Source organism: Urocitellus parryii, chromosome 6 (genome assembly GCF_045843805.1).
Source record: "Urocitellus parryii isolate mUroPar1 chromosome 6, mUroPar1.hap1, whole genome shotgun sequence".
NCBI classification, from domain to species: Eukaryota; Metazoa; Chordata; class Mammalia; order Rodentia; family Sciuridae; genus Urocitellus; species Urocitellus parryii.
In genome coordinates, this window is record NC_135536.1 from 88150295 (window position 1) to 88177021 (window position 26727).

Genomic DNA, 26727 nt, shown 5'->3' on the forward strand with positions numbered 1-26727 from the left:
TGGGAATGTAGGAGACTCAGAAAAACCAAAATATTCTTGAAAAAGAAAGAAGAAAATTGAAGGTCTTAGACTTCCCAATTTAAAACTCATTATGACCGGGATTAGTGATAACATACCTATACTCCTAACTACTTGGGAAGCTGAGGCAGGAGGATTGCAGTTCAAAGCCAACGCAGTATACTGTCAATTTAGCTGAGACCCTGTCTCTAAATAAAATTTAAAGGGCTGGGGATATAACTCAGTATTTTCCTAGCATATGTAAGGCCTTGAGATCAGTCCCCAGAACTGCCAAAAATAAATATATAAGCTCATTATAAAGTAATTAAGTAATTGTGATCATGGCACAAGGATGAATTGAATTAAGAGTTCAAAAATAAAACCTTTAATATCAATTCGCAAAAAAAGAATAGCCACTTACTGTACATGGTACTAGTAATTACTAGTTACATGGTTAATCAAAAACATTAAACACAAACTGGGTATGGTGGCACACACCTGTAATCCCAGTGGCTTTGGAGGCTGAGACAGAAGAATGGCAAGTTAAAAGCCCGCCTCAGCAAAAGTGAGACACTAAGCAACTCAGTGAGACCCTGTATCTAAAAATAATACAAAATAGTTCTGGGGATGTGGCTCAATGGTCAAATGCCCCTGAATCCAATCCCTGGTACCTAAATAAATACAGAATAATTGCCATATGATCCAGTTATTTCCACTTCTGAGTGTATATGCAAAAGAATTTAAAGCAGGGGAGCACTTGAAAATGCAGTACACTGTTAATCAGCAATCACAATCAAAACAACACAACAATCAAAGGGTGGTAACAACCCAAATGTTCATTGGCAAATGAATGGATAAGCAAAATGTGGTATGTATACATACAATGAAATATTACTTGGCCTTAGGAAGGAAGAAAATTCTGACACAAAAAACAGTATGGACATTATGATAGGTGAAATAAGCCAATCATGAAAGGAAAATACTGTGATTCTACTAGTATGTACTAGAGTAATCAAAGTCATGGAGACAGAATAAATTAGAATGGTGCTTACTTGTAAAGAAAATCAAGAGCTATTGTGTATGACATTTATTGTTAAATTTATCAAATGTCTCAACTAGCAAATTAATAAATAATGTTTTATCCATCAATAGAATGTTGTTTGGCAATTTAAAAATATCTAAACACTGATACATGTTACAATATGAATGAACCTAAAAACATGCTGGTGGAAGTTAAATATAAAAGACCACATACTGTACAATCCATTTATATGAAATTTCCAAAGGGTAAGAATCTGGAATAACTGCAAATGGACTTAGAGATATTTGTGGTTATAAATGTTCCACAGTTGGACTGTGTGGATGGTTGTACAAATCTGCAAATTTACTTAAACTTGCTGAATTTTGTATTTACAACACATTTGCTTTTTGGTATATTACTTATATTGCAGTAAAGCTGATACATCTTTCAAATGAACTCAAAATTATTTTCTTCTGTTTAGGCTTAAATATGATAATTTAGTTTTTATCACACATTTTACTGAAACTCAAAGAGAATTTACTTCATGTTGTGTTGTCAGATTCAAGTTGAAACTTGCCTGATTAATTTGAGAATATTTTCTCTAGTTTTATAATTATAATCAAATTCTCTTTCCTATTTGATAATCAGAGGGATCCAATCTGTTGAATATATACCACTGAGGCATAAAATTAGGTTGAAACAATAATTGTAGCACTTTACCTCTGCTTACATGAGAAAAAAAGAATTATTCTCTTTTGCAACCTGACCTTAGTTCTCTGAAGCTGTATGTGCTGAACTGTCTTCTCTCCCAGGCTTGTTTAGCAGTCTTTTGGATAGAATCACTAAGACTTTTTCCAGTAATATAGGAAGTATTCAGATAATATAGAAGAATATAAGCCATGAGGATAGAAACTTTGTTTTGGCCACTCACGGTATCCCATAGCCCTAGAACTATTCACTCATATTTATTAATGAATTAATTACTTTATTAATTAGGGCCATGTTTATGATGATTTTTTTCATTGAAGAGAAAATATGTTTGAATAGAAATTAATTCATCTTAGTCACACCTACCTAGTGAGAAAATTTTTAGAATTGAATTTCCATGTATATATGTTGCTTTCAATTGATAGTTCTGGAAAGTCATAGGCCTCCTTAAAGTAATATCCAATTTCTGTTCCCAGCAGAACAGAATTTGCCATGAACTTTTGAAGAATACTAAAGCACAATCAGGTTACTATGGCACAGGATTCCCAGAATGTGTGCATTAGCACACATGTACATGAAAACAGCTACATTAGCACCTGGGAACTTGTTAGAAATGCAAATGGTAGCCAGGTGCAGTGGAATAGGCTTGAAATTTCAGCTGAAACTGAGGCAAGAGATAACCAAGTTTGAGGACAGCCTGGGTAATTTAATGAGACTCTGTCTCCAAAAAAAAATAATTTGTTAAAGTGCAGGCAAAGTGGTAGAATACCTGCCTAGCATGTGCAATGTAATCCCCAATGTCTCAAAAAAAGAAAAAATACTATCCCCATCCCTATCTCCTTATCCCCATGATAGAATCATGAACATAGAATAAGCTCAAAGAATTACAGAACACTGGATTTTCTTTAAACACTATCCCTCCATCCATCCATATCTCCCTTTCTCTTGTGTTTTACTGAGAAATGAACCCTGGGGCCTATATCCCCAACCATTTTATTTTGAGACAGAGTTTCATTAGGCTGTCAAGGCTGGCCTCAGCCTTGAGATCCTTCTGTTTTCTGTGTTCCAATTCACTGGGATTACAGGTATGCATCACTGCATTCAATTGATCATTCTGTTTTGAACTATTAAATAAGGGGATAACTATTATACTTCATGAAAACCACTTGTTTTTAAGTGATGATACATTATTTTCACATTGTTCAGGGTGTGGATAAAAGCATTCAATAACATCTTGGGGGAGTGGTACTATGGATTGAACTCAGGGGCACTCAGCCATTGTATTTAGAGACAAGTTCTCACTGAGTTGCTTAGTGACCCGATTTTGCTGAGGCTGGCTTTGAACTCGTCATCCTCCTCTCAGCCTCCTGAGCTGCTCAATACATTTATCAGAATCTAATAGGTATATAAAATATACTAGGAAATTAGTGAATCCCATCCCAGTTTTTTCCCTAAAGGAATTTATATTCCAGTAAAAGAATGGCACAGTAGTTCTTCACAAGTGTCATAAAAAAGCTCAAACCACATTTTTAGAAATCCTGAAGAGGGAGAATCACATCTATTTGAGAGATGCAGGAAATCTTTTGTATAAGTACAGGTAAAGCCAGGTGTGGTAATGTATGCCTATAGTCCCAGCTACTGGAGAGAATCACTTGAGCCCAGGATTTGAGGCTAGCCTGGACAATACAAGGAGACCCCCTAACTGAAGAAAATTTAAAGAGTGCAGGTTAAGTCTGTTCAGATAGATAAATCAAAACTTTTTTTTTTTTTAATGGTGCGAAGATGAACCCAGGGCCTCTTTCCTACTACACCAGTGCTCCATCATTAAGCCACATCCCCAACCCTTAACATTTAACATTTAATGAGAATGAAATTGTCTTTCTTGAGCAACCTTGAACATTCATATCTTAGTTAGCAGAAGCAGAAGTGAGTCCATTCTATGAAAACAGGAGCTAATTTATTTGCTCTTTAGACACAAAAGAAAAAAAAATCATTAAGCCATAAATTGAATTCAGATGTCACTCAGTTATACTACATACATAAATATCACATTCTGAACTGTAACTTGTTTTATTCTTGTAACTAGAAACTATTATGAGAATTTTGAAGAAATGAAATATGTTTAGTAAAATCCTTCCTTGAACTTATAGTTTGGGGACCCTTTTTTAGAAGGCTTAATGTTCATATACCAATAGTTGATGTGAATTCAAATTGATATATTTATTTTGGCTTGTTGCCCTTGGGTTTTGCAGAATATTGTTTCCCTGTAATTAGGAATTCTCATTCTAGATCTGGAGTCCTCAAAGAATAATTTTTTTTTTATTGGTTGTTCACAACATTACAAAGCTCTTGACATATCATATTTCATACATTAGATTGAAGTGGGTTATGAACTCCCAATTTTACCCCAAAGGCAGATTGCAGAATCACATCGGTTACACATCCACAATTTTACATAATGCCCTATTAGTAATTGTTGTATTCTGCTACCTTTCCTATCCCCTACTATCCCCCCTCCCCTTCCCTCACATCTTCTCTCTCTACCCCATCTACTGTAATTCATTTCTCTCCTTGTTTATTTTCCCATTCCCCTCACAACCTCTTATATGTAATTTTGTATAGCAATGAGGGTCTCCCTTCATTTCCACGCAATTTCTCTTTTCTCTCCCTTTCCCTCCCATCTCATGTCTCTGTTTAATGTTAATCTTTTCTTCCTGCTCTTCCTCCCTGCTCTGTTCATAGTTGCTCTCATTATATCAAAGAAGACATTTGGTATTTGTTTTTTAGGGATTGGCTAGCTTCACTAAGCATAATCTGCTCTAGTGCCATCCATTTCCCTGCAAATTCCATGATTTTGTCATTTTTTAGTGCTGCGTAATATTCCATGGTGTATAAATGCCACATTTTTTTATCCATTTATCTATTGAAGGGCATCTGGGTTGGTTCCACAGTCTAGCTATTGTGAATTGTGCTGCTATGAACATCGATGTGGCAGTATCCCTGTAGCATACTCTTTTAAGGTCTTCAGGGAATATTCCGAGAAGGGCAATAGCAGGGTCAAATGGTGGTTCCATTCCCAGCTTTCCTAGGAATCTCCATACTGCTTTCCAAATTGGCCACACCAAATTGCAGTCCCACCAGCAATGTACAAGTGTACCCTTTTCTCCACATCCTCGCCAGCACTTGTTGTTGTTTGACTTCATAGTGGCTGCCAATCTTACTGGAGTGAGATGGTATCTTAGGGTGGTTCAAAGAATAAATTTGATTTATCTTAAAGTCTTACCAGGTACTAGATATCTACTCTAACAATTGCTGCTGCCATCTTTCTCTGAAGTTTGCCTGCATATCATAATAGAAAGGGATTTAGTGCTGGGGATGTAGCTCAGTGAGAGAGCACTTGTCTAGCATGCATAAGGACCTGGGTTTGATACTCAGCACCACCAAAAAAGGGGAAAAAAGGTATTTATATTCTTGGATCTTGAAAGCACTGTCGGTACCACTTCTTACCTACCCATCCTGGTAATTTAAATCTTAGAAACGAATTTCTCACCCGACTGAGTTCTGTGCCTGAAATGTTCTCTTTTCTAGATATGGTCTCTCTGGCAGTGATGTCCTGGATAATGTAGCATATGCTCGAGGATTCAACACAGACCACCAGACTCAGCTCCTTTATCAAGCATCAGCCATGATGGTAGAGTCTAGGTATGTGCTTAGAAGATACCAAATATGTTCCCAGAGCTTTTTGTATCTTGTTCATAGTAACCCGAATTAGAAATGGAGAATTTTAATTTCTGTTATTATGCTTATGACATGTGTATATGCACATGGGCTTTACTGGAGATTGAACCAGAGCTTCATGTCTGCTAGGCACACACTTAAAGCACTGAGTTGTATACCTCAGCCCTTTTTTGAGACATGGTTTCACTCAGTTGCCCAGGCTGGCCTTAAACTTTGCAATTCTCTTGCCTCAGCCTCTGGAATAGCTGGGATAACGGGTGTACATAGTCACTCCTGGCCTATTTTGACACTCTTGTTTTGTGATCGAGTCACTAATGAAAAATGAAGCCAAGGGCTGGGAGTATAATTCAGTGGTAGAGCACTTGGCCTAGCATGTGTGAGACCCTAGATTTAATTCTTATCACCATACACATACAAAAAAGAAACATAATCTAAACACCTATATGAAAATTAAAATATGAGATTTTAGAGGATTGAATAAAGGAATAGAAACTGACACAGGCTAGAAAGTCTTCAGAAAATGCTTGTTCTTGTTGGGCTAGTGACTCAAGAGAGTGAGGCAGGAGGATCTCAGATTTAAGGCCAGCCTTGGCAACTTATTGAGAACCTTCTCTCAAAAAAAAAAAAAAAAATAGAAAAGCCTGGGAGTGTAACTCAGTAGTAGAGTGCCTCTGGGTTCAACCCCTCGTACCAAGAGAAAAAAAAAAAAGAAAATTCTTGTTCCCTTTAGGTATGCACTGCTTATTGTAGACAGTGCTACTGCTCTCTACAGAACAGACTACTCAGGTCGAGGAGAGCTCTCAGCCAGGCAGATGCATTTGGCCAGGTTTCTGCGGATGCTTCTGAGACTTGCTGATGAGGTAAGCTGCAGGGCTACAAAAATTTACAGGAACCTTGCTGAGAGGTGAGGACATTAGTGCCTAATATCAAGTTATTAGTTTAAAAATGAAGAGAAACCTTAGTCATTCGTTGCTTTGTGGGGGAAAGTGGTGGCAGCATTAAGGTTCTTGGAATGTCCCTAGCTACAAAACTGACGTCCTTTCCCCATCAGTTTGGTGTAGCAGTGGTAATCACCAACCAAGTGGTAGCTCAAGTGGATGGAGCAGCCATGTTTGCTGCGGATCCCAAAAAGCCTATTGGAGGAAACATCATTGCCCATGCATCAACCACCAGGTAAGGTGATGGCATTAATATTTCTTGCTTAAATATATGTTCTATTAACTGTGAACTAAACAAGACAATAAAACATTTCCATTTAAACCATTTTAAAGGGCTGGGGATGTGGCTCAATTGGTAGCGCACTCGCCTAGAGTGTATGAGGCACTGGGTTTGGTTCTCAGCAAATAAAGATATTGTGTCCACCTAAAAACTAAAGAAATAGATATTTTATAAAATAAAATAAACCATATTAAAGCTGACATTGTGTAATTAAACACTTGGGAACTCTTGCTAAATCTAATTGTCTTACTCTGATTGGTACTGGTGTTTGCTTTTGGTTCATAAAGGAATTTAAAACTCTGTTATTGAAGAATGAGTATTGAACCTCTGCCTGATTATTCTGAAAAGTGTCTGTTTCAGTATGAGCATTCCACTAAAGGGGTCAGAGAGAATGGATTTCTCCAGGTTAGAAATGCACTAAAATCCCTAATGTCCTTGTAGGACGTATACATATATATCTAAAAAAGCTCTATTATAAAGTCAGGATGTAATTATAATAACTTGGTGCTTTGGTCTGTGTCTTTGGGTCAGATTATACCTGAGGAAAGGAAGAGGGGAAACAAGAATCTGCAAAATCTACGACTCTCCTTGTCTTCCTGAAGCTGAAGCTATGTTTGCCATCAATGCGGATGGTGTGGGAGACGCCAAAGACTGAATTATTGGATTTTTTTCCCCTGTGGTAAACTTTTTTTAAGTGCTGCAATCTAATGGAGAGGACTGCTCCCTGGGGTTCTTCACAAGCTTCTTCCTTGTTGTGAGTGCCAGGACTACATGCAGGAAAATAGCTATTATATCAGCCTTTCTAATTGTGTAAATAGGAGACAGGTCAGTATTCACAAACTGATCTGAAATGTTTATTCCTTCTGGAGCATGTTAATCTTTGTGATTTCTTTGGTGTTTATAGAGGTATAAAATACCTTTGACATAGTGTCTTGGAATGGACTCAGGGCTAACAGGTCTCCAAGAAAAGTAGTTGAAGATCTGATTTCTTCTTTCACTTTCAAATAATGATAAAATAAAATGTCTGAGCTCTGTAGCCAAAGGAGTGAGTCTCTTCACAGGATCTTTTCTCTATCAGCAAAACTCCCCTGTTAATTAGAATGTAGGTTTTAAGGTTGTATGCCTGAACTCATAAAAATTTGATTTAGATTAAGGACTCTTGGATGAGGCCTGCTGGGCTATCAGTCCTTATTCTTATACTTGCTTGGTCTTTTACTTACCACTAAGACTAACTGAATTCTGGAATCTTAAGCATTTCAAAGACTAAGTAAGCAGATACAGTATGAGGCTGTTAATAAAATAACTTTTTGTAATGAATATACTATTTAGTTTTTTTGTGGTCCTAGGGACTAATCCAAGGGATGCTCTACCACTGAAGTATATCTCCATCCCTTTTTATTTTGAGAGAGTCTGCTAAAGTACCAAGTCTGACCTCAAATTTGTGATCTTCCTGTATCAGTGTTTTCAGTTGCTAGGATTACAAGTGTGCACTGAAATCCAGAATGAGTATACTGATTCGTTTTGTTGTTTGTTTTTACTTGTAGATATATACATAAGTAAAGGTACTATGTCTATCTTTATTGGTGCTGAGGCTTGAACCCAGTGACCCACAATAGGCAAGCATTATACCACTGAGCTACAACCCCAGCCCCTGAACTACTGTTTATAGGATAGTTATCTAGAGCAAGATGAATATTTCAAGATAGGGTTTCCATCACTTTGGCACAGAGTAGTGCTGGTCGGTTTCTATTGCATTAAGTATTGAAAACTGAAAAGGAAATCCTACATTTAGGTAATTGACCTTGTATCCTTCAATCTAATGGAAAACATTACAAGATTGAACTATCATGACATTCCTAGGTCTTGTTTTTATTCCATAAGTCTTAGGTTGTAGTGGTCTGGCACTTGCCCAAAATTATTCTGTTTCAGAGGTTTGAGATCCTTCTGTTGTCAAGACTTCTACTTGGAATGGGTTTTAATCAGTTCTAAGTTTAAAAGGCCTCTCAGCTAGTATTGGGATATGTGACACAGAAAATCTCTGCCGCTGCATATGTTGGTCCCCTGCTTTATGCAGGGAAATGGGAATATTTAGATCAATTTAATGCAGTTTTGTTTGACTGACTTTAAGGGAGTGGGCACGGCAGTACACACCTATATTCTCACTGAAAGTGCTCATTGACCATCCAAAAACTTTGAGTTTTAGATAACAAAAGTTGTCTTATCCTCAGAATTGGCTGTATCTCGGATTTTCTTTTTCTACATCACAAAATAAACCTAGGTTGGTCTTTATAAAGACAGTGACAGATTCTGCAGTGAAATATTGGCTCTCATAAAGGCACCTCAGCCCTATATGGTACTTAGATGAATCTGACCTAGACAATTGTCTTACTCTTCATTTGGAATTGGACTTTGTGCTAAACAAGAGGGGCAGGGAACACTTATTTAGTTGCAGTAGATCTTTTTTTTTTTTTAATTGTTGGTAATTCAAAACATTACACCGTTCTTAATATATTTCACAGTTTGATTCAAGTGGGTTATGAACTCCCATTTTTACCCCGTATACAGATTGCTGTATCACATCAGTTACACTTCCATTGATTTACATATTGCCATTCTAGTGTCTGATGTATTCAGCTGTCTTATTCTCTACTATCCCCCTGCAGTAGATCTTGTTCAGGATAAAAACAAGCTCTCTGGCTATGTTTTACATGCAGCTAAATTTTTCCACTGGAAAGAACATTAATCAAAGATCTTATTTAGTGCACTGTTTTTCTATGCATATAATTTCATGTGTAGGAGGAAAAAACAGAAGATCATCATCATTGTTATCAACTTTGGTTTATTTCAAGCTTGTGCCAAAATATATTCCAGATAATGCTTCAGATCATTGTTGCACAATAAACCCTAATGCCATTGCTGTCATTCCAAAAGCTGCCAGAACTCTGGAAGTCAAGTGGTCCAGCCCCTTAACCCAGGAATATAGGTAGAGTCCACATGATAGGTGATGAGAGGGGCAATAATTGAACTGCTCTGGCCCCTCGTTTTGTCCTGGTAAGTAGGGTATGATCTTAGGATTACAGATATAGCTAATGAATATTATGAATATGAATATTAATCAGTGAAAACATTAGAGTGACAAGTTCTCTTTGTTCCTTTAGCTCTTTGAAAGTTCATCTATCTCACTGGCAGTGCTGCTACTTCATCTTTCAGCTCTAGCAGCCTTCAGGGATCCACCCACACTTAACCCTAGGGCAAATGCCAGTTTAAGTCTTCATTTTTCAAGAATTTCTTTAAGGGGAAAAACAACAGAAACCCAAGGTGCAAGTTCTTCCCTAATTTTAGATTAGGTAAAACATGAGAATAAATTAACTGATGGATAGCAGGCAAGAAGTTGGGGAACAGTAGTGGGTAATAGTCAGACCCAGGGGACAGAACACTGCCTAAACCAGTCTTGCTTGGTTTTCTGATCTTAGAAACCCTTGATTCTTTTCCCCTCTTAAATAGTATTCCTGAAGTCACAAAGGCCATTGAAATGTGGTTATTCTCCTAAAATTACTTCCAGTTCTTGCAGATCCTTCTGGAAAGCTGAATCCTAGAGAAACAAACAGAACAAATCTAGTACTCAAAATCTGCGCCAACCTTTTCTCAAACCACCAGTACCTGAGGGGTCCTTTGCTTCCCTCCTGAGCTCTTAGCTGTAGTCTTTCTCCTACTTTCCCAGATAGCCTGGAGCCCATGAAATCTGTCTTCTCCCCTAGGTAAGATGTACACAGAACACAGAAGAGATTCCATGTAGAGGATAAACTCTCATCCCAGGGAAATAAGACCTCAAGGGAAGATTTTCTTTATTGAAAAGGTCACATGATGACACAGTGGTAGAATTCAATATTTTAAAAACTCTTTAAAAAAGTATTACCTCATTAGTAACATCTGGCAACTCCAAGGCCAGCTTCATCCACCTTTTAGCTTCAGTGTTTTTTCCTAGTTCTCTATAGCACTGAGAAGAGACAACAATAAAAACCTGACAAACACCACCAGGAGATAGGAAGAGCAAAAATATCTATGCTTTCAAGAGTTCTTAGAAGGGTTGGGAATGTGGTAGAGTGCCTGGGTTTGGTCACCAGCACCAGGAATACCATCTACATAAATGTTTTTTCATCTAGGTTGAAGTGAGTGAGTTTACCTTGGAAATATACACCCTTCCCGCTTTGGAAAATCCTGGCTGTAGTTCTTCAACCTAGAGAGGGAAGGCATTTCATTAAGAAGTTCTAAAATTCAAGTCAGGCAAAAGTTTATTAAGTAGACATTTCCAGGCCCCAACCAAGAGACTGAGTCAGTGGTTCTAGCCAGGTAATTCTCATTTTCCTATACAACAGGCAGGCAACTTTCCCCTGTAGAAACCCTTCCCATTAAGGGTCTCAGTAATGTCTTTAGGAAAAATAAGGTTACCCTGGCTCTGGGGCTGCTACCTATCTATCTCCCCTCATACCTTCAAGAAGCTTTGTAGGGCATCCTGCACAGTTGCACTGAGAGGGCTTTCAAATAAGGCTGTAGCAGTTTTTTTTTCTAGCCAGCTTAAGTGAGAGACCTGCCATCAAAAGATCAAGATGTAAATAAAAGGTTTAAGAAAAACCTTTAAGAGTAGTGAATAATCTGATCTAAAACCAAACACCCATCAATAACATGAGCATTGAGGAAATGGGACCCACTAGACCAAGATGATGAAGCTGAGGACTAACCCTGGTAGAGATCAGTGTCAGCATGTTTAGGACCATTATGTCAGCCCTGACATATAGCTTACCTGGTAGCACCACCTGCCAAGAAGAAAGTGAGCCATGGGGTTTTCTGGCTGGAGAGCAATGGCTTTGTCCACATGCTCCTGAAGGGAAAATACAAATATAAAACATCAGATCAAAGAGAAGAGCAGCAAGGCACTGAGGTTGTAAGAAAGCCCTCTAAGGGAGCTGGGTATGAATAGGCAATCTAGAATAGACCAGCCTAAGGGAAGAAGCTTATCCTCACCTTGAAACTAAAGCCACTCTGGATGCGCCTCTGGATGCCCTCATGCTCAGCCAACTGACCACAAAGCACTGCATACCTAAGGGGGGGAAGCAGCAGCAAGCTCAAGGACACAAGGACTAGGTACTATCACTGCAAGGATCAGTGCCCCACCCATAGCCTAGTTGTGTTATCCTCTATCCCTCCATGTTCAAATAGAGCTAAAAGTATGATTTTCATTTTATTAATTCCCTCTCCAAGACCTGCAATTCCAGTTAGTATTTAATACACAGTGGTAGGCTTACAGTTCTCCAGAGTGTTATAGGCATTAAAAAGCTTGGCCCATCACATTAAATCTCTTCACATTTAGGAATATTTAGGGGAGCTGGAAGTGGTGTCACATGCATGTAATCCTAGCAACTCAAGCTGAGGCAGGAGGATTACAAGTTCAAGTGCAGCCTCAGCAACTTAGCAAGACCCTGTCTCAAAGGGTTGGGGATGGGCTGGGGCTGTAGTTCATGGTAGAGCACTTGCCTCGCATGTGTGAGGCACTGGGTTCGATCCTCAGCACCACATAAAAAATAATAAGATTTTTTTATGTAGCTCAGTGGTAGAGCACCACTGTGTTCAATCCCCAGTACCAAAAGTAAATATACATATTCAGGCAAGGTCTCGATACACATCTCTAAAATCTCCTCATATAGTACAAACATAGCTAATCATAAAAACTTGAAAAACCAGAAGACTAGGGGTGTAGTAGAACATTTGCCTAGCATGTGCAAGGCCCTAAGTTCCATCCCCAGCACTGCAAACAAAAAAGTAGAGAAGTGGGAGTACACATAAGTCAGCAGAAAACTAAATGACTTAAGTAGCTTGTTAATTGTCTCCTAAGCAAACACTAAAGGTAGGTCTTGGCCTTCGGAGTACAGAGATATATCATCAGAATTTGGGAAACTATGCTCTCAGCATGGCCAAATTGGGATGGGATACTATAGGAATCTCTCATTAACTTGGGAACCAACAGAAGCTCCTTACATCCTCTCCTCCAAGGGAACAAAAAGACAGCAGCTTTTGCTGTCTGCCAAATAAACATTTTATGGGGGTTGGAGATATAGCTCAGTGGTATAGCACTTGCCTAGCATGCTCAGTGCCCTAGATTTGATGCCCAGTGCTGTAAGAAAAATCAAGACAACAAAAACAAGGCCAAGGGGCTGGGGTTGTGGCTCACCAGTAGAGCGCTCACCTGACACATGCGAGGCCCTGGGTTCGATACTCAGCACCACATTATAAATAAATAAATAAAGGTATTGAGTCTCCAACTACACCTAAAAAGTAAATATTAAAAAAAAAACAAGGCCAAGCCTGATACATGGTGCACACCAGTTATCCCAGCTACTCAGGAGGCTGAAGCAGGAAGACCAAAAGCTGAAGGGCAACCTCAGCAATCTCACACTCTCTCTCAAAAAGATTAGACTTGTAGCTCAGTGGTAGAGCAGCCCTCAGTTCAATCCCTAGTACTTAGCGGGGCGGGGGGGGGGGGTTCTACGTTATCCACCCCAGCATTGTTTCTAGAAGCAAAATTGACATGCATTGAGTGCCTAACCAGGCCTTAGTTGCTTTATTTACTAAATACCTGGGGTTATCTGTATCAGACACTTCCAGAGGTTCATATCCATAGTTAATCAAAACAGCTGTTCCTCAGAGCCAGTTTTCATCCTTGGGATCCTAGACCAGGAAAGCAATGACACCCTGGAGAGTTACCTGGCCTCCAAGAACCCTTGCAGAGGAGGTTTCAGCAACAGAGAAGCACAGCCTCTCAGCTCACAATCTGAGGGCAGAGGCTTAGAAAGCAATGGGATAGTGAGAGAGGGAAAAAACATTTTCACTAAAACTCAGATGCTAAAATCAGGACTTTGGACATGGGTAGGTTTGACTAATAAGTTGGCAGAGTTTTGCTCACAAAAAGGGCTGATATGTTTTGGGCTTTTTGTTTTGTGGTGCTGGGGATCAAACTTGGGGCCTCATGCTAGGTAAGCACTCTACCACTAAGTGACATCTCCAGCCCAGGAAGCTAATAATTGACCTCTCAGCTTGTTTGGCTTTGCTTAGTTTTTCTCATGCAAAAAAGCCAAGGTCCACCACCAGCCAGGGATCACAGCTAGAGGAAAGAAGAGTTTATGTAGGACAAGGGAGCAGCAAATTGCTCCAGTCTCCCTGAGGAGCCAAGAACCCACAAGTTTTTATGGCTAGGGTCACTCTTACAAAGATACCCATTTCTTCTAGCCACAGCAGGAAAAAAAGCTTGCTCTCCCAACTTGCCTCAGCCCCAGAGCATCTCCCAAAGAAAATCTATGGTCCCTGGCTGGGATAGGGTTAGCATGTTGAAATGCAGAGTAGAGCTCCCCATCCTGGATCCTCTGGCCAGGACAGAGAAAAGAAAGGTCTCTGTTCTGGCTCTTGCTGGCTCTTGTCAGAACCCTGCAGGGTGTTATTACCACTGGTGACATTCAGCACTCTCATTCCCCTTCTCCAGAGCAGCCTTTGCTTCTTCCTTTCCTGAAAGATAAAGGTAAATCTAGAATTGACATGGGCTCCCTTGTACACTTCCCCAGGAAGCGCTGTGGGAAAAATGAGTACTTTAGTTCTCACTAATACTTATACAATTGGGACTTACATGGAAATAGTTTGTGAAAAAGCTGTATATGGGTTCTCAAGGATGATTCCTCTTCACCTTGGAGAGGTGACCTATATCTGTCATCAGTGGCAAATGTATACAATTTGATAAAATCCTCAAAAGGATCCACCACCTGCCCTAGTGCTGGGGATTGAACCCAAGACTTTCTGTTATGCTAGGGAAATACTCCACCAATGAGCTATACCCTCAGCCCAAAGCCACAACTCTTATAGGAGTCAAGCAACTTCTGCATAGTTTTACCAAGTTTTCTAGGAACCAGACTAACAAAGACATCAAAGTCCAACACATGAAAGCTTCTAATGAGGGTCCCTTAAAGTATTAAAGAAGATGGAGTCCATAGACCTCCAGATGAGGATCATTACAACCATACACTGGAAAAAAAACATTGCAAAAAGGGATTTTTCCTTTAATCAAAATGGAACAAAAGTAATATATTGAGGTTGTCGGTTGGCTAATCTGTACTGTTTGCTCATATTTTAGTAATTATTTTAGTAATTTTTAAGGCAACTGATGCTATAAAAGTCTCTTAACTCTCCTTTTCCAAACATAAAGGCAATGTGACCCCACCAGTGAGGGACATTACCTTTTAGGGTTTCTATCTCCTTCAAAGCACTGTGTCACTAGGAAAATAATAGTGAATATGTGACAGCCAATTCTTACCAAGCTGGATAGTGGGATGGACAAATCATAGCCAAAGAGCCACAGAATGCCTTCCTTCTTATGTTCTTAGCATCTAGAGATAGAATAACTTGGGACCCAGTAAATCCCAAGTTTTCAATTTTGCCAGTATTTCAGTGACATCAACACAGGTACATTAAAAGAAGTTGGAAGCTGAGTGCAGTGGTGCATGCCTGTGATCCCAGCAGCTGGGGAGGCTGAGGCAGAAAGATCACAAGTTCAAAGCTAGCAAAAGCAAGGCAGTAAGCAACTCAGTGAGACCCTGTCTCTAAATAAAATACAAGTGCTGTGGATGTGGCTCAGTGGTCCAGTGCCCCTTAGTTCAATTCCTGGTACCAAAATAAATAAATAAGTAAAAGCTGGAAGTCATAATCTAGAGTTTGTAAATTACATTGTTACAATTTTATTTTAGTTTAGCTATACATTATATACTGTATTTTAAGTTTTTATAGGTCTTCCACATCTGCGACAATGGGACAAAATGGGCTTGACCCAATAAGGATAATTCTAAAAGACTACAGTTCCAGAGCAAGACCTTCAAAGACATTCCATAGTCATCTAACCTGCAGTAGAAATAGACTTGTCCAGGAGTGCTAAACACAAAAACCAAACTAAACAAGTGCTGGCTGTGGATACTATTGTGACCACTGCTCACCCCCTGTCTTCATGATTCATGCTGGCTGTTAGCACTAATAAGAAACAGTTTGCCCTTCGGCTTTCTAAGAAACACAATGGCAGTTCACAAGAATAGGAATCTTACAAAATGGAGCAAAAAGGGAAAAGAAAGTGGTTGGTCCATTTTCTAAGAAAAATAGGTATGATATGAAAATACCTGCTATGTTCAATATAAGAAATAATGGCTACTCAGGAGGATTGCATGTTCAAGGCTAGCATTGGCAACTTAGTGAGGCCCTGTCTCAAGGTAAATAAAAAGGACTAGGGATATAGCTCCATGGTAGAGCACCCCTGTATTCAATTCCCAGTATCCATCCCCCAAAAAATGGTTATTAAGGAAACAAAATTGCATCTAATAACCTCAAGGGTTGTATGTTTAAAGTTAGCCTTGTTGATCTGCAAAATGGTAAGATTGCATAGAAAATTCAAACTAATTTCTGAGAATATTCAGACATACACTTCCTAACTTCTAGGGCACGGATCCCATGACAGAATGTTTCATGGCCACAAATGGCAGACCATTATTGAAGCTCATGATGATGTAAGAATACCAACAGTAGAGCTAGGTATGTGCTTAGTGATAGAGTGCTTGCCTAGCATCCACAAGTACCTAGGTTCAATCCCTAGTACCTTAAAAAAAAAAAAAAAGTTATTTCCTTGTTTATTCTATGTTGGTTTTACTTAAAAATGTGATTATCAGATTTCAAACACCTCTTATGCTCAGCATCAGTAAGTAGGTCTACCAAATCTAGATGGAAATCATAACTTTCGAAGTACAAATGACTTGAAAGATGAAGTCAATAAATTGATTCTATACAGCATTGGAAAGAAGCAATGTTTTCCAATCTCCTTTTCATGATATCATTTGTTAGTTTAAAAAAAGCTAAAGAAATTAAAGTTTCAGTTGAAAAACTCATAGGACTTCATAGAGAAGGCAGCAGCTCTGGAAAAGGTATGGAGGGTGAGACAGGTGCTAAAGATGATTGAGCTGATGGATGTGAACCACCACTCCCAGAATCTTTCTAAAATTCAGACTTTTCATAGTAACAAGTTAAAAGTCCCATTTGGGGATAGGTTGGGTGAGAAATTATCAGAGGAAAAGAAAAAGTTGTTGATACCAAGACATCAAAAAAAAATCAGCCCAAAAGCTGATCAGAATCCTCAACTGAAATTTAGGAGGGGCAGCAGATGCTTTTGAAGAAAAAAAAAAAAACAGTAAAAGCATCTTCTCTTAACTTCCAGGGACCTTTGAGAGTCTGTATCAACTCTAAGTTTCTCCATCAATAGAATTCTAATTATATTTAGAATGCTGACCTTGAAGTATTGTCAGATTCACATTTTCAAAGGTTCAGTAACATTTGGGCTTGGGTTATGGTTCAGTGGGAGAATACTTGTCTAGCACGTGCAAGGCCCTGGGTTCAATCCTCAGCACCACATAAAAATAAATAAAATACAGGTATTGTCTCAAACTACAACAAAAAAATAAATATTAAAAGAAAAAAGATTTAGTAACATTTGTAGGGTTGTCTTAAGTGGGAAAAATGATAAATCCATATTAGTCAGTCACCTTAGATAATGAACTGGATCATATACCTGGAAGCCCATTTAGGTGCCTGACATAGGGTGTGTGGCAAGGTAGGGTTAGGGATAGTCTCACCTTTTTTTTTTTTTGCGCAGTATTGGGGATTGAACCCAGGAGCACTCTACCATGGAGCTACATCCTCAGCCTGTTTTTTAATATATTATTTAGAGACAGGGTCTTTGCTAAATTGCTTAGAGCTTCACTAAGTTTCTGAGGCTGGCTTTGAACTTGCAGTCGTCCTCTCCTGCCTTAGCCTCCCAAGTTGCTGGGATCACAGGCATGTGCCACCATGCCTGCCCTCCTCAGCACTGTTTTGAGACAGGGTCTCCTTAAGTTGATTGATTGAACTGACCTTAAATTTGTGATCCTCCTGCCTCAGCCTCCCAAGTAGCTGGGGTTACTGGCATGCACCATCATACCTAGCTCACATCAGTCTTGTTTAAAGAGTCCACCCTCATGACAAACAAGGACAAGCCCTGAGTCTGGCACACCTATCCTCCACAGTACTTAGACAACAGATTTGCTAAGTGGATATCAGAGATTTCTACACTAGCAGTAAACTCCCAAACTGCTTCTTAAGTGTTCACCATATATAATCACATTCTCAGAACACCTGCCACATAGACAGTATAAAACCAGATTCCTAAACAGCAACCAGAAACCTTGAGTTCTACCTCCTTTCCAGTTAAGAAAGGAGGCTTTGCCAGGCATGGTGGCACACATATATAATCCCAGCAACTCAAGAGGCTGAAGCAGGGGCTGGGGTTGTAGCTCAGTGGTAGAGCACTTGCCTAGTGTGTGTGGGGTACTGGGTTCAATTCTTAGCACCACATAAGTAAATAAATAAAATAAAGGTCCATCAACAACTAAAAGAATATTTAAAAGGGGTGGGGGGTGAGGCAGGAGGACTACAAGCTCAAGACTTAGCAAGACCTTGTCTCAAAAACTGAAAAGGGCTAGGGATGTAACTCAGTAGTAGGCATCCCTGGGTTCAATCCCCAGTATCACAAAAAAAGGTAAAGGCTTTGCTTCTCTTATGCTTGAGGAGTAAGAACAAAGACTAATGCTAACATAATACAACTACCCTTAAAATCATGTGCTCCTGTGTCAATTACTATGACATGAAAAGAGGTAAACTGCTGTATGTCAAAAAACAAGAGTCCCTGAAAACTCGAGTTTGTCCCCTAGTGAGTAAGCCACAACTCATAGCCAACATCCTGGTGGTTCCCCTGAGTCCCAGGTAGATGAACCACCTGTACCCTCACAATCAGTCACTTTCCCACTAGGAACCTCTCAGCACCTACCATTTAGGGCATATGACTTCTTCTCATTCACCTCCTCAGTGAGCTCACACATGTCACTGTAGGCCCGGGCCAGGCGCCAAAGAAAGTCCTGTCGGCTTCCATACTGTAAAACAAACAGGAATGCGACACCACATCCTCAGTTTAATTTTCAAAGACAGTGTGTTACAGTCACTAACATGAGGCCAACTGCTATGCAGTCTTCCCACTCCATAGACCTCCCAGGTTCAGAACTGATGACGCATCTCTAGCTGATACCTTGCATAATCACAGGGAAGGGCACCCTGGCCTTATACTGCTAGGGGAAAGGTCAAATCCAAGAAGATACAGAGGGACACAGCAAGAGGAGTCTTGCTGACACGAAAAAAAGTGTGAAGTTGCCCAAGAAAAGAGCGCTTGAGTGCTCTACACACTTGTTACTTGTGATAGAAACTTCAAGTTAGAGCAGACAGATTGAGTTCTACCTCAAGGAAAATAAGAGGAGGGGTACCCATTCCAGTCCTTTCCCCATTTTCCCCTACAGAGAGAGAAAGAGCTTATTTTGAATCCACAGGAGGCAGAGAACTATACTTCTCTTCCTCAGCAGGAAGAAAGCTCTGGGGCAGATAGTACCCCGGCTGGGCCTTCTTGGAAAATGATGTGCAACCTGGGAAGCACAGGCAGAACTAGCCATCTCATTCCCATGTTCCTTCCCATGTTATCTTGCAGGGTCAGTCACCATATGGGCCTTTCTTCATTCCCTATGGGTCAAGAGATAAGGGGGGGAGAAGAGGGGACGCAGACAAGCAGTTGGAGCCTCACCACGAGCTTGTTGTTGAGCAGCAGCTGGAAGCCCTCACGCTTATTCTGCTCGCTGCCCTGGTGTAGCTCGTCAGCCTGCTGCAGGAGGGGCAGAACATCCTCATGACCCAGAGAGACTTCAGCCTCTAAGACACCAGCTACTGGACCTGAAGCTGCTTCCACCTCCAGTTCCAGAGAATCCTTTCTTCCCATCTTTACAGTTTCACAGCTCACTTCATCTTCCCCTTCATCCTCACTCTCCTTGTCAGAGTCTCTCTCATAGTCAGACTCGGCATTGGCTGTTGTATAACTGGCAGAGAAATATAAATAACAGGGTCAACTCATCTGATTATTCCATTCAAATCCCTAGGGTCTAATCCTTCAGCCATAAAGAGGCTCTAGCATTGTTGTACAGTGTACCAAATAAGAATCATGTCCATCCCTTAATGGTAGAATTAGTCTTCAAGAAAAAGCTTCCTATAGGAACTGTGGACTAGGAAAATTATCAGGGAGGGTTAGAGTATTGAAGTGGAGGCCCTGTGCTGGTCAGGGCCAATATCAGAATGCTTTTTGAAGACCACCAAATCTGCCAGAAAACAAAAAGGGAAAAAGCTCAGAAAAGTATATAAAAAGTGCTTGCCAGTAAATCTCTTAGTACAAAGAAACAAAAAGTCATTTTTCTTCTTTTAAAGTGCTTCAGTAAAAACACACACGTGTGTTCATGTTTGTTTGTGCATATGTGCAGTACTAGGGATTGAACCCAGGAGTTCTCTACAACTCAGCTACAGCTATAGCCCTTTTTATTTCCAGGTGGGGTCTTGCTAAAATGCCAAGGCTGGCCTCAAACTTTCAGTCCTCCTGCCTCAGCCTCTGGAATGGCTGGCTTTTTAAAAAAATAAAATAGTGTTTTAAAATAAGCAGCAGGGGCTGGGGTTGTGCTCAGCAGTAGAGAGCGCTGACCTAGCACATACGAGGCCTTGGGTTCGAACCTCAGCACCACATAAAAATAAATAAATAAAACAAAGGTATTGTGTCCATGTACAACTAAAAAAAAAATTTTAAATAAATAAAATAAGCAGCAGACTGGAGTGTGGCTCAGTGGTAAGCACTTGCCTACCATACCTTGTGAGGCCCTGGGTTTGGTCCCAGCACTGGATGGGGGGAGGTGGGAAATACATTGCATGCACATACCTACACACTCACACCTTAAAGATATACGTGGAGCTGATCTCCCAAGGTGGAATGATCACAGTCTAAGGATTTGCTAATCATCTTTGTTTTATCAGTCAAAAGCACCTGCCAGAACCAACATGGGTGGGTGCCAGCTTCTGAAGCAACAGGCAGTCGCACATCCTTGTTTTTCCCCCTCCCACCCTATACTGGGGATTGAACCCAGTGGTGCTCTACCACTGAGCTACATACCCAGGCCACCACCCCACCCCACCCCCCCTTTTTTCTTTTTTTTTTTTTTTTTTTGAGATGGTAGTCTCGCTAAGTTGCCCAGGCTGGCCTTGAACTTGCCATCCTTCTATTGTAGCCTTCTGAATAGCTGGTATTACAGGCCTGGACCACCACACCTGGCCCATATTCTTTGTTAATTAAACCTGTACCACAGACCCAAGTCAACAACCAAACCTGTAATAACAGGAGAAGCCCTTGGGAACTTGAGGGAGTAGCTGAGTGGTAGAGGCCACTTTGCATTTGAAAGGAGAGAAAATGCAAACTACACCCTAGGGAGCTCCAACCCTGATGTATCCACTGAAGAAGCAGCTAAGTTTCTCTTGGATCTGTCTCCATCAGCAGCTGATTAGGCTGTTTTCCCTAACTGCCAATTAAATCATACATGAACTAGACAGGGGAGAAGGTAGGACTTCCAGGGGCCAGAAGAAGATACAAGAGAGCCCTTGAGTCTGAGTGACGGGAAAACAGATTCTATACTGAAACACAGTGTCCTTTGCAGGTAAACCTTCCTACTTCCTGGAGTAAAAGGTAAGGATAGTCTCTCTATGGTTGGTGCAAAACTAAAGGAGGAGAGATGAGGGAGACAAAGTAAATACAAAATAGCCTAAAGTCGGGTTAAATGTTGAACACAAAAGTAGTCTTCCTCATCTAGAAAGTCAGAGACTACAAGAGTACAGGCAGGCTCCAGAAGGTACCAAGTGAACAAACAGACTGGTGTGCTAGTCTAAGCATGCAAATTTCCTCTTTATAGAGAAGTCTATCTGGGGGTGGGGGGGAAAGGGCCCCAAAAACATCCACTATAAGAACTTGAATTTTAAATCTCCCTAACCTCACCTTTCTTTTCAAGAGATTATCCAAGTATCTTTTGCTAGCAATTTGCAGTAAAACCTTTAGAAATTAAAGGGACAAGGAAAAATGATACCCAATTTCACAACTAACCTGGGTAGTGCCGAAAGACCAGAGAGGGGCAACCAAGAGAAACTCCCAGCTAAGCTCTAATGCTTGGACAATAACTTGACTTGGAAGAGAAAATCAAACCAGAGTCTACTCTGCCTAGCTAGATTCAAAGGCAAATGAGCAAGTGGTTTATTTGGAGTGAGAGCTTATATCTAGAGAGGGGAAGACCATATTCTGGGCTAGACTAAGGACTGCCTCAGACACTTTAATTCAAAACAGGAGTCTCATCCTCCAGCACACCCAGGGAGGGAACACTGTTCTCACCCTGCTAAAGCTAACCAGAAGGAAGAGCCTGCAGTACTGCTATACCCTTGAGGCCTAAAGGCAGAGCTCACACAGCCAAGGAGAAGCATAGGTCAGCAGGGGCTTGCCACCACAAGAGTGACAGCTGGTACAGTCCTGTGAGGCAGGGAGGATCTGAGGAGGTTGGCATGGGGAGGACTTTGTGCCTTACCCCACTTCAAGGAGTTCAGCCTTACCAAGCTGAAGCCCCACTGCCTGGAATCAGCCCACAGGTTTCCAGGGCCTGAGATTTATCACATGCAGGGACACTACATTTGTACCATTCCCTCACGTTACACCTGCTGCACTACCAATCTAGCCCTTATGGGTGGTCCTTTTCTTTAATATACCTTCAGGCTTGAGTTGCTAGACACAAGCAGGACCTTTGAAAAGGCCCTTTGGACATGTTGTTCCACAGTGGACAGGAGACCAAGCTACCCTCTATTCCTTAAGGAGAGCCCACTAGTCAGAAATAGAGTACTGAGTTACACATGTACCCTCCTTCAATTTCTAAACCCCACTAGAGGGGCTGAGCCTGGGCATTCAGAGATGACTAGGCATGACCCCTGACCCTGAGAGGGAGAGAAGACAAGACCCAAATAAATGATGTTATAAATGCCCAAGGAGGAGTGAAGGTGAAGGTGAGGCTGCCGGCAACCTACTTGGCTGGAATACCTGGAAAGCCTGGCTATAGGAGCTGATGTTTTAAGGAACTCAAACTGTAGTACAATGCCATGGAAACAAGCTCACAAAACTGCACAGGGATTATGCCTCTGCCAATCAGTCTGTCTCCTGGAAGCTCAAAGTTGTTATATATTTGGAAGAAAGAACACCACTTTCATTGTAACACAGTAGCCCATCAGATCTCATTCTTTCACCCCTCAAAGAAGTTCTCTCCTTCCCAAGGCCCACATGCCAAAAGCCATGTCAGAGTTTGTGGACTCTTCTCAGACTATTCCTCCTTGACCTATATGGCACCTTCCATGACAAAAAAGAATTATTCACATGGCCGCTGCCCCAGATAGCAGCTTGCTAAGCCAGAGTCTTGCACCATTAATGGCTTTCATGTGCCACAGGACTGGTCATGGGGCTCAACCTGCTGGAGCTATAATTAAGAAAGCCACCCATCCCTTTGGTGGCTTGGTTTGAATTTTACTTTGACAAATAATACTTTTACAAAACCACCTGGTTGCAGCCACAATTGCCTCCAGGAGAGACTCACCCTCCTTCACTCTCAGCATCTGTGAATGCAGCTCCAGAGGAGGCTGTGAAGTAGATAGAGCTGGAACCAGTAGAGTCACTCCGCTCCCGGGCAAATGGGAACCTCCGTCGCCGAACCGCTCTCTGATTCTCCTCCATGTGGGATCTGCAAGGCAGGGTCCATTTCAGAGGGACCATTAGATACAGCCTTTTTTCCCTCACTCCTCCTCACTAAATGGCCAAAAGCAGAGAAAATCCTGGGTTTCCACCCTAAGAGCAAGAAAGGCAGCACCCTACATGGCAGACTAGGTTGGACAGAATGAAGAATGTCAGCTGCTACAATGGATCATGAGGAGCCAGAAGCAACGAGCTTGTGCAAGGTAAGAAACCCAATGCACAGCTTCCCCACTAAATTAGGTTAGAAACTATAGAACTGGCTCCTTCTTAAAGATGGCTAGCAACGGCCAGAATGCTACAGCTGAAAAATTTTAGGGGCAAGGAAAAATTGAAGGGTAAGAGAAACAAAGCAAGAGAGGAGGCTGTATTACTCACCGGACCTCCCCAACAATCTCCCCAGCAAGCCCTTGAAGGCTGCTCCTCAACTCCTCCACCTCCCGCCGTAGTGCCACAAGACTGGTCAGCACAAAGTCCAGGCGGTCCAGCACCTTCTCCTGCCCTTCCTGTGGAAGGCTGGGTAACACCGCAGCATCTCCAGCTTCACCTGGGACAGCTCGCAACAGCATCGCTGAAGGAAGAGGGTAACAAGGAGACAGACACACATGGGATGTGGAGACAATCTTGAGGCTCAGATAGCTTACAATCACAGCTAAGTGTTAATAACAAGTCCCAAGTAACTATTCAGAAAGAAACTAAGTTCCTAGTCTCTACAAAAAAAATGCCCTGTACTCCAGGAACCTTTGACACCAGGGCCCTTCAGCAAAGCCGTGCACAGCAGATAATGTGAAATGCTTACAAGGATGCAAGACCTAGGAGGCATGACAGCTGCCCTATTAGAGTAAAAGAAAGGTCTTTAACTGACCTTATAGTGCCAAATACCAGGCAATCAATACCAACTAACAGCAAAATTAACATTGGGCTCACCCAAATTCTGATCTCTCATTTCACAAAGAATAGTAAAGTACACTTCTCTTCATTTAGTATTGTCAGAGAGGAAAAAAAAGAAAGGGGGAAGTCAGTTACCAAGAAAAGTTACACTGGAGAAAGTCCATACAAACTCCATCAGAAAAACACCATTACCAAGCCCCAACTACTCAACCCTGACTTGAGCTCTGGGTGAATTCCAACAGTGAAATGCTAACCATTGAAGAGCCACTTAAGTCAATTGGGCTAAACAGGAAAGAAATGAGGAAGGCAGAACCCACAGAATAGAAAAGCTGAAATCCCTTCTTCAAGAAAATCTAGTAACAATGTAAACCAAACTATAATACATACCCGACAGGGTTCAAGAATATAGAGCAAGAAATACCTCTGAGATTGTGGTCACTTTCCCAGCCTCAGTATAAAGACAGACTACTACTAAGAAACTACAAACAAATTAAGAAAACCAAAGGAAAGACAAATGCACCCAGCATGTCACATTACCACTATGTTATGAAATGCTAACAATCAATTGCAATCTAAAGTAGTAACTTTTTGTTTGTTTGTTTTTTGGGATTGAACCCAGGGATGCTTAACCACCAGCCACATCCCCCAGCCCTTTTTATGTTTTATTTTGAGACAAAGCCTTGCTAAGTTGATGAGGCTGGCTTTGAAATCAAAAAACTCCTGCCTCAGCCTCCCAAGCTGTTGGGATTACACTATGCACCACTGCACCCAGATAAGGTATAACTCTTGAAACACTCCTCCAAAACAGCTTTCTAAACCATCTGATTTTGTATGCCAGAGAAAACATTCTTTTCCAATTAACACAAGGTGAGAGGATCTAAATGATCCTCCTTCACACAAATCGGGGGAGTAGTTTGAACCAGCCCTCTATCCTTTGCTCAAAGGAATGAAGGTGAAAGTTTTACAAATTTCAGCTGCTGGCTTCCAGCCATATTCAGTTTCAATTGCATGAGCATGCTCCCAGCCCAGGCTGCAATCGTGAGGTGGAAAGTACTCTGGACCAGGTGACTAGGCCCAACCTTTCCACTTATACTCTGACAACCTCTGGGGAGTTACACAATCTCTCTGAATCTTTATTTCTTCATAAGAAGACTAAAAAGCTTGAATTAGTCTCCAAGTTCCCTTCAAGTTCTAATATGTAATTTACTATATGAACTCTGACTTTTAATTTCTACAAGATTAGTTATTCCTTTTGCCTTGTTTTGAACTCTTATTACACACCTCACCCAAAACTAAGAAAGTGCCTTTGATACATACAGCATTACTGTAGCCAGAACTAAAAGCGAAAACTAAATGATCTTTTCACAATTTACTTTCCTGGAATTATAGAGGAAAGAGTACAGAAAAGGAGATACCTTTTGTTTTCAACAAGTTTTCCCAAAAAAACTAAACCCTCAGGCAACCTCCTCCGCTGCCTGTCCCACAAGTTCTGCCAAAGGCAGCTCGTACCTAGGCCTATCAGTCAACAGGCTGACCTCCGTTTCAGGCTACTTACCCTGGCGTCCAGGCTCTAAAGTCTGAGCGCAGTCCAGGGAGTTGGGCAGGATCTGGCTCCCGCCATGGCTCTGGGTCCGCTTCCATCGCTGCCTGTAAAGGATGCACAGGAATCCAAGGCCGGCGGCGGAGCCAAGCAACAGTGCCAGCCCCGCGCGGGCGCCACCCAAGGCCCCCAGTCTAGACATGCTGCACCTGCAACCCGCGTAAAACACGGGAGCGAGCGGGCGGAGAGGAAGAGATTCGTGAGCCTGGTCCACCCACCCGCAAAGCCGAATCCGACAGATATCCCGAACTCTAGGCTGCTGACTACCCTCACAACAATCCCGACCCTAAGGTTCCGCCAGCTCCCTGGCCCTGGCTATCGCGCCCTTCTCCCAGCCTGGCCGTAGCCTTCCTTCCAACACGCTCCCTGACCCTGATCAGAGTCTGGCTTCTGAGTCTTTGACCCCCACCTCGGCCCACCACACTGCAGACAAACTCGTTACCCTGGCTTCCTCAAGTCCCCTAAGCCACTCGCGCCCGGCAGGAAATAACTCAGACCCTTACCCAGCCTCCAGCCACCATGGCAGCAGCAGCCGCCGCGGCCTCACGCTGTCAATGATCGTGACGTCATTAAACTGCGCCGTCAGCTCAGCTCACCGCAGACAGGCGCACAGCGATGACCCTACCCGCCTCCGAAGGTCCAGTGGCGGTCAGAGGGGCGGGGTCAGAGAGCGGGGAGGGGCGGGGAAAGGGGCCGGGACCCCAGAGAAAACTGGGAGATTTTAGACCAGATCTCTTTCCAGAACCCCACCTTCTGGCCATCTAGGATTTC

The 26727-nt window shown here is 41.6% G+C and overlaps 2 protein-coding genes across 5 annotated transcripts in view; one reads left to right on the forward strand and one right to left on the reverse strand.

Annotated features, from left to right (window-relative positions):
• Positions 1–7624, forward strand: part of Rad51 (RAD51 recombinase) — a 28063-nt gene extending 20439 nt beyond the window's left edge. The window contains exons 7-10 of the mRNA XM_026392339.2: positions 5315–5428; positions 6195–6324; positions 6516–6637; positions 7214–7624. Coding sequence (XP_026248124.1) covers positions 5315–5428; positions 6195–6324; positions 6516–6637; positions 7214–7337 — 490 coding nt within the window. The 3' untranslated portion in view covers positions 7338–7624. The remainder of the gene's footprint in view (positions 1–5314; positions 5429–6194; positions 6325–6515; positions 6638–7213) is intronic.
• A 1891-nt stretch (positions 7625–9515) lies between these two features.
• Positions 9516–26511, reverse strand: Rmdn3 (regulator of microtubule dynamics 3). 4 transcript variants are annotated; one of them, XM_026393050.2, is made up of 13 exons: positions 26460–26511; positions 25912–26003; positions 23844–24036; positions 23314–23457; positions 19413–19701; positions 18615–18717; positions 14176–14236; positions 11705–11780; positions 11484–11561; positions 11172–11270; positions 10866–10919; positions 10599–10679; positions 9516–10274 (listed from the first exon to the last, which is right to left on the reverse strand). In XM_026393050.2, exons 3-13 carry the CDS (start codon positions 24032–24034, stop codon positions 10221–10223), a joined length of 1230 nt encoding a protein of 409 aa, XP_026248835.1. In that variant the 5' UTR covers positions 24035–24036; positions 25912–26003; positions 26460–26511; the 3' UTR covers positions 9516–10220. The 4 variants fall into 4 exon arrangements, with proteins under 4 accessions (XP_026248835.1, XP_026248812.1, XP_026248821.1 ...); XM_026393027.2 differs by having other exon boundaries at positions 25912–26105; XM_026393036.2 differs by having other exon boundaries at positions 9516–10436; positions 25912–26105.
• Positions 26512–26727: the final 216 nt, after the last annotated feature.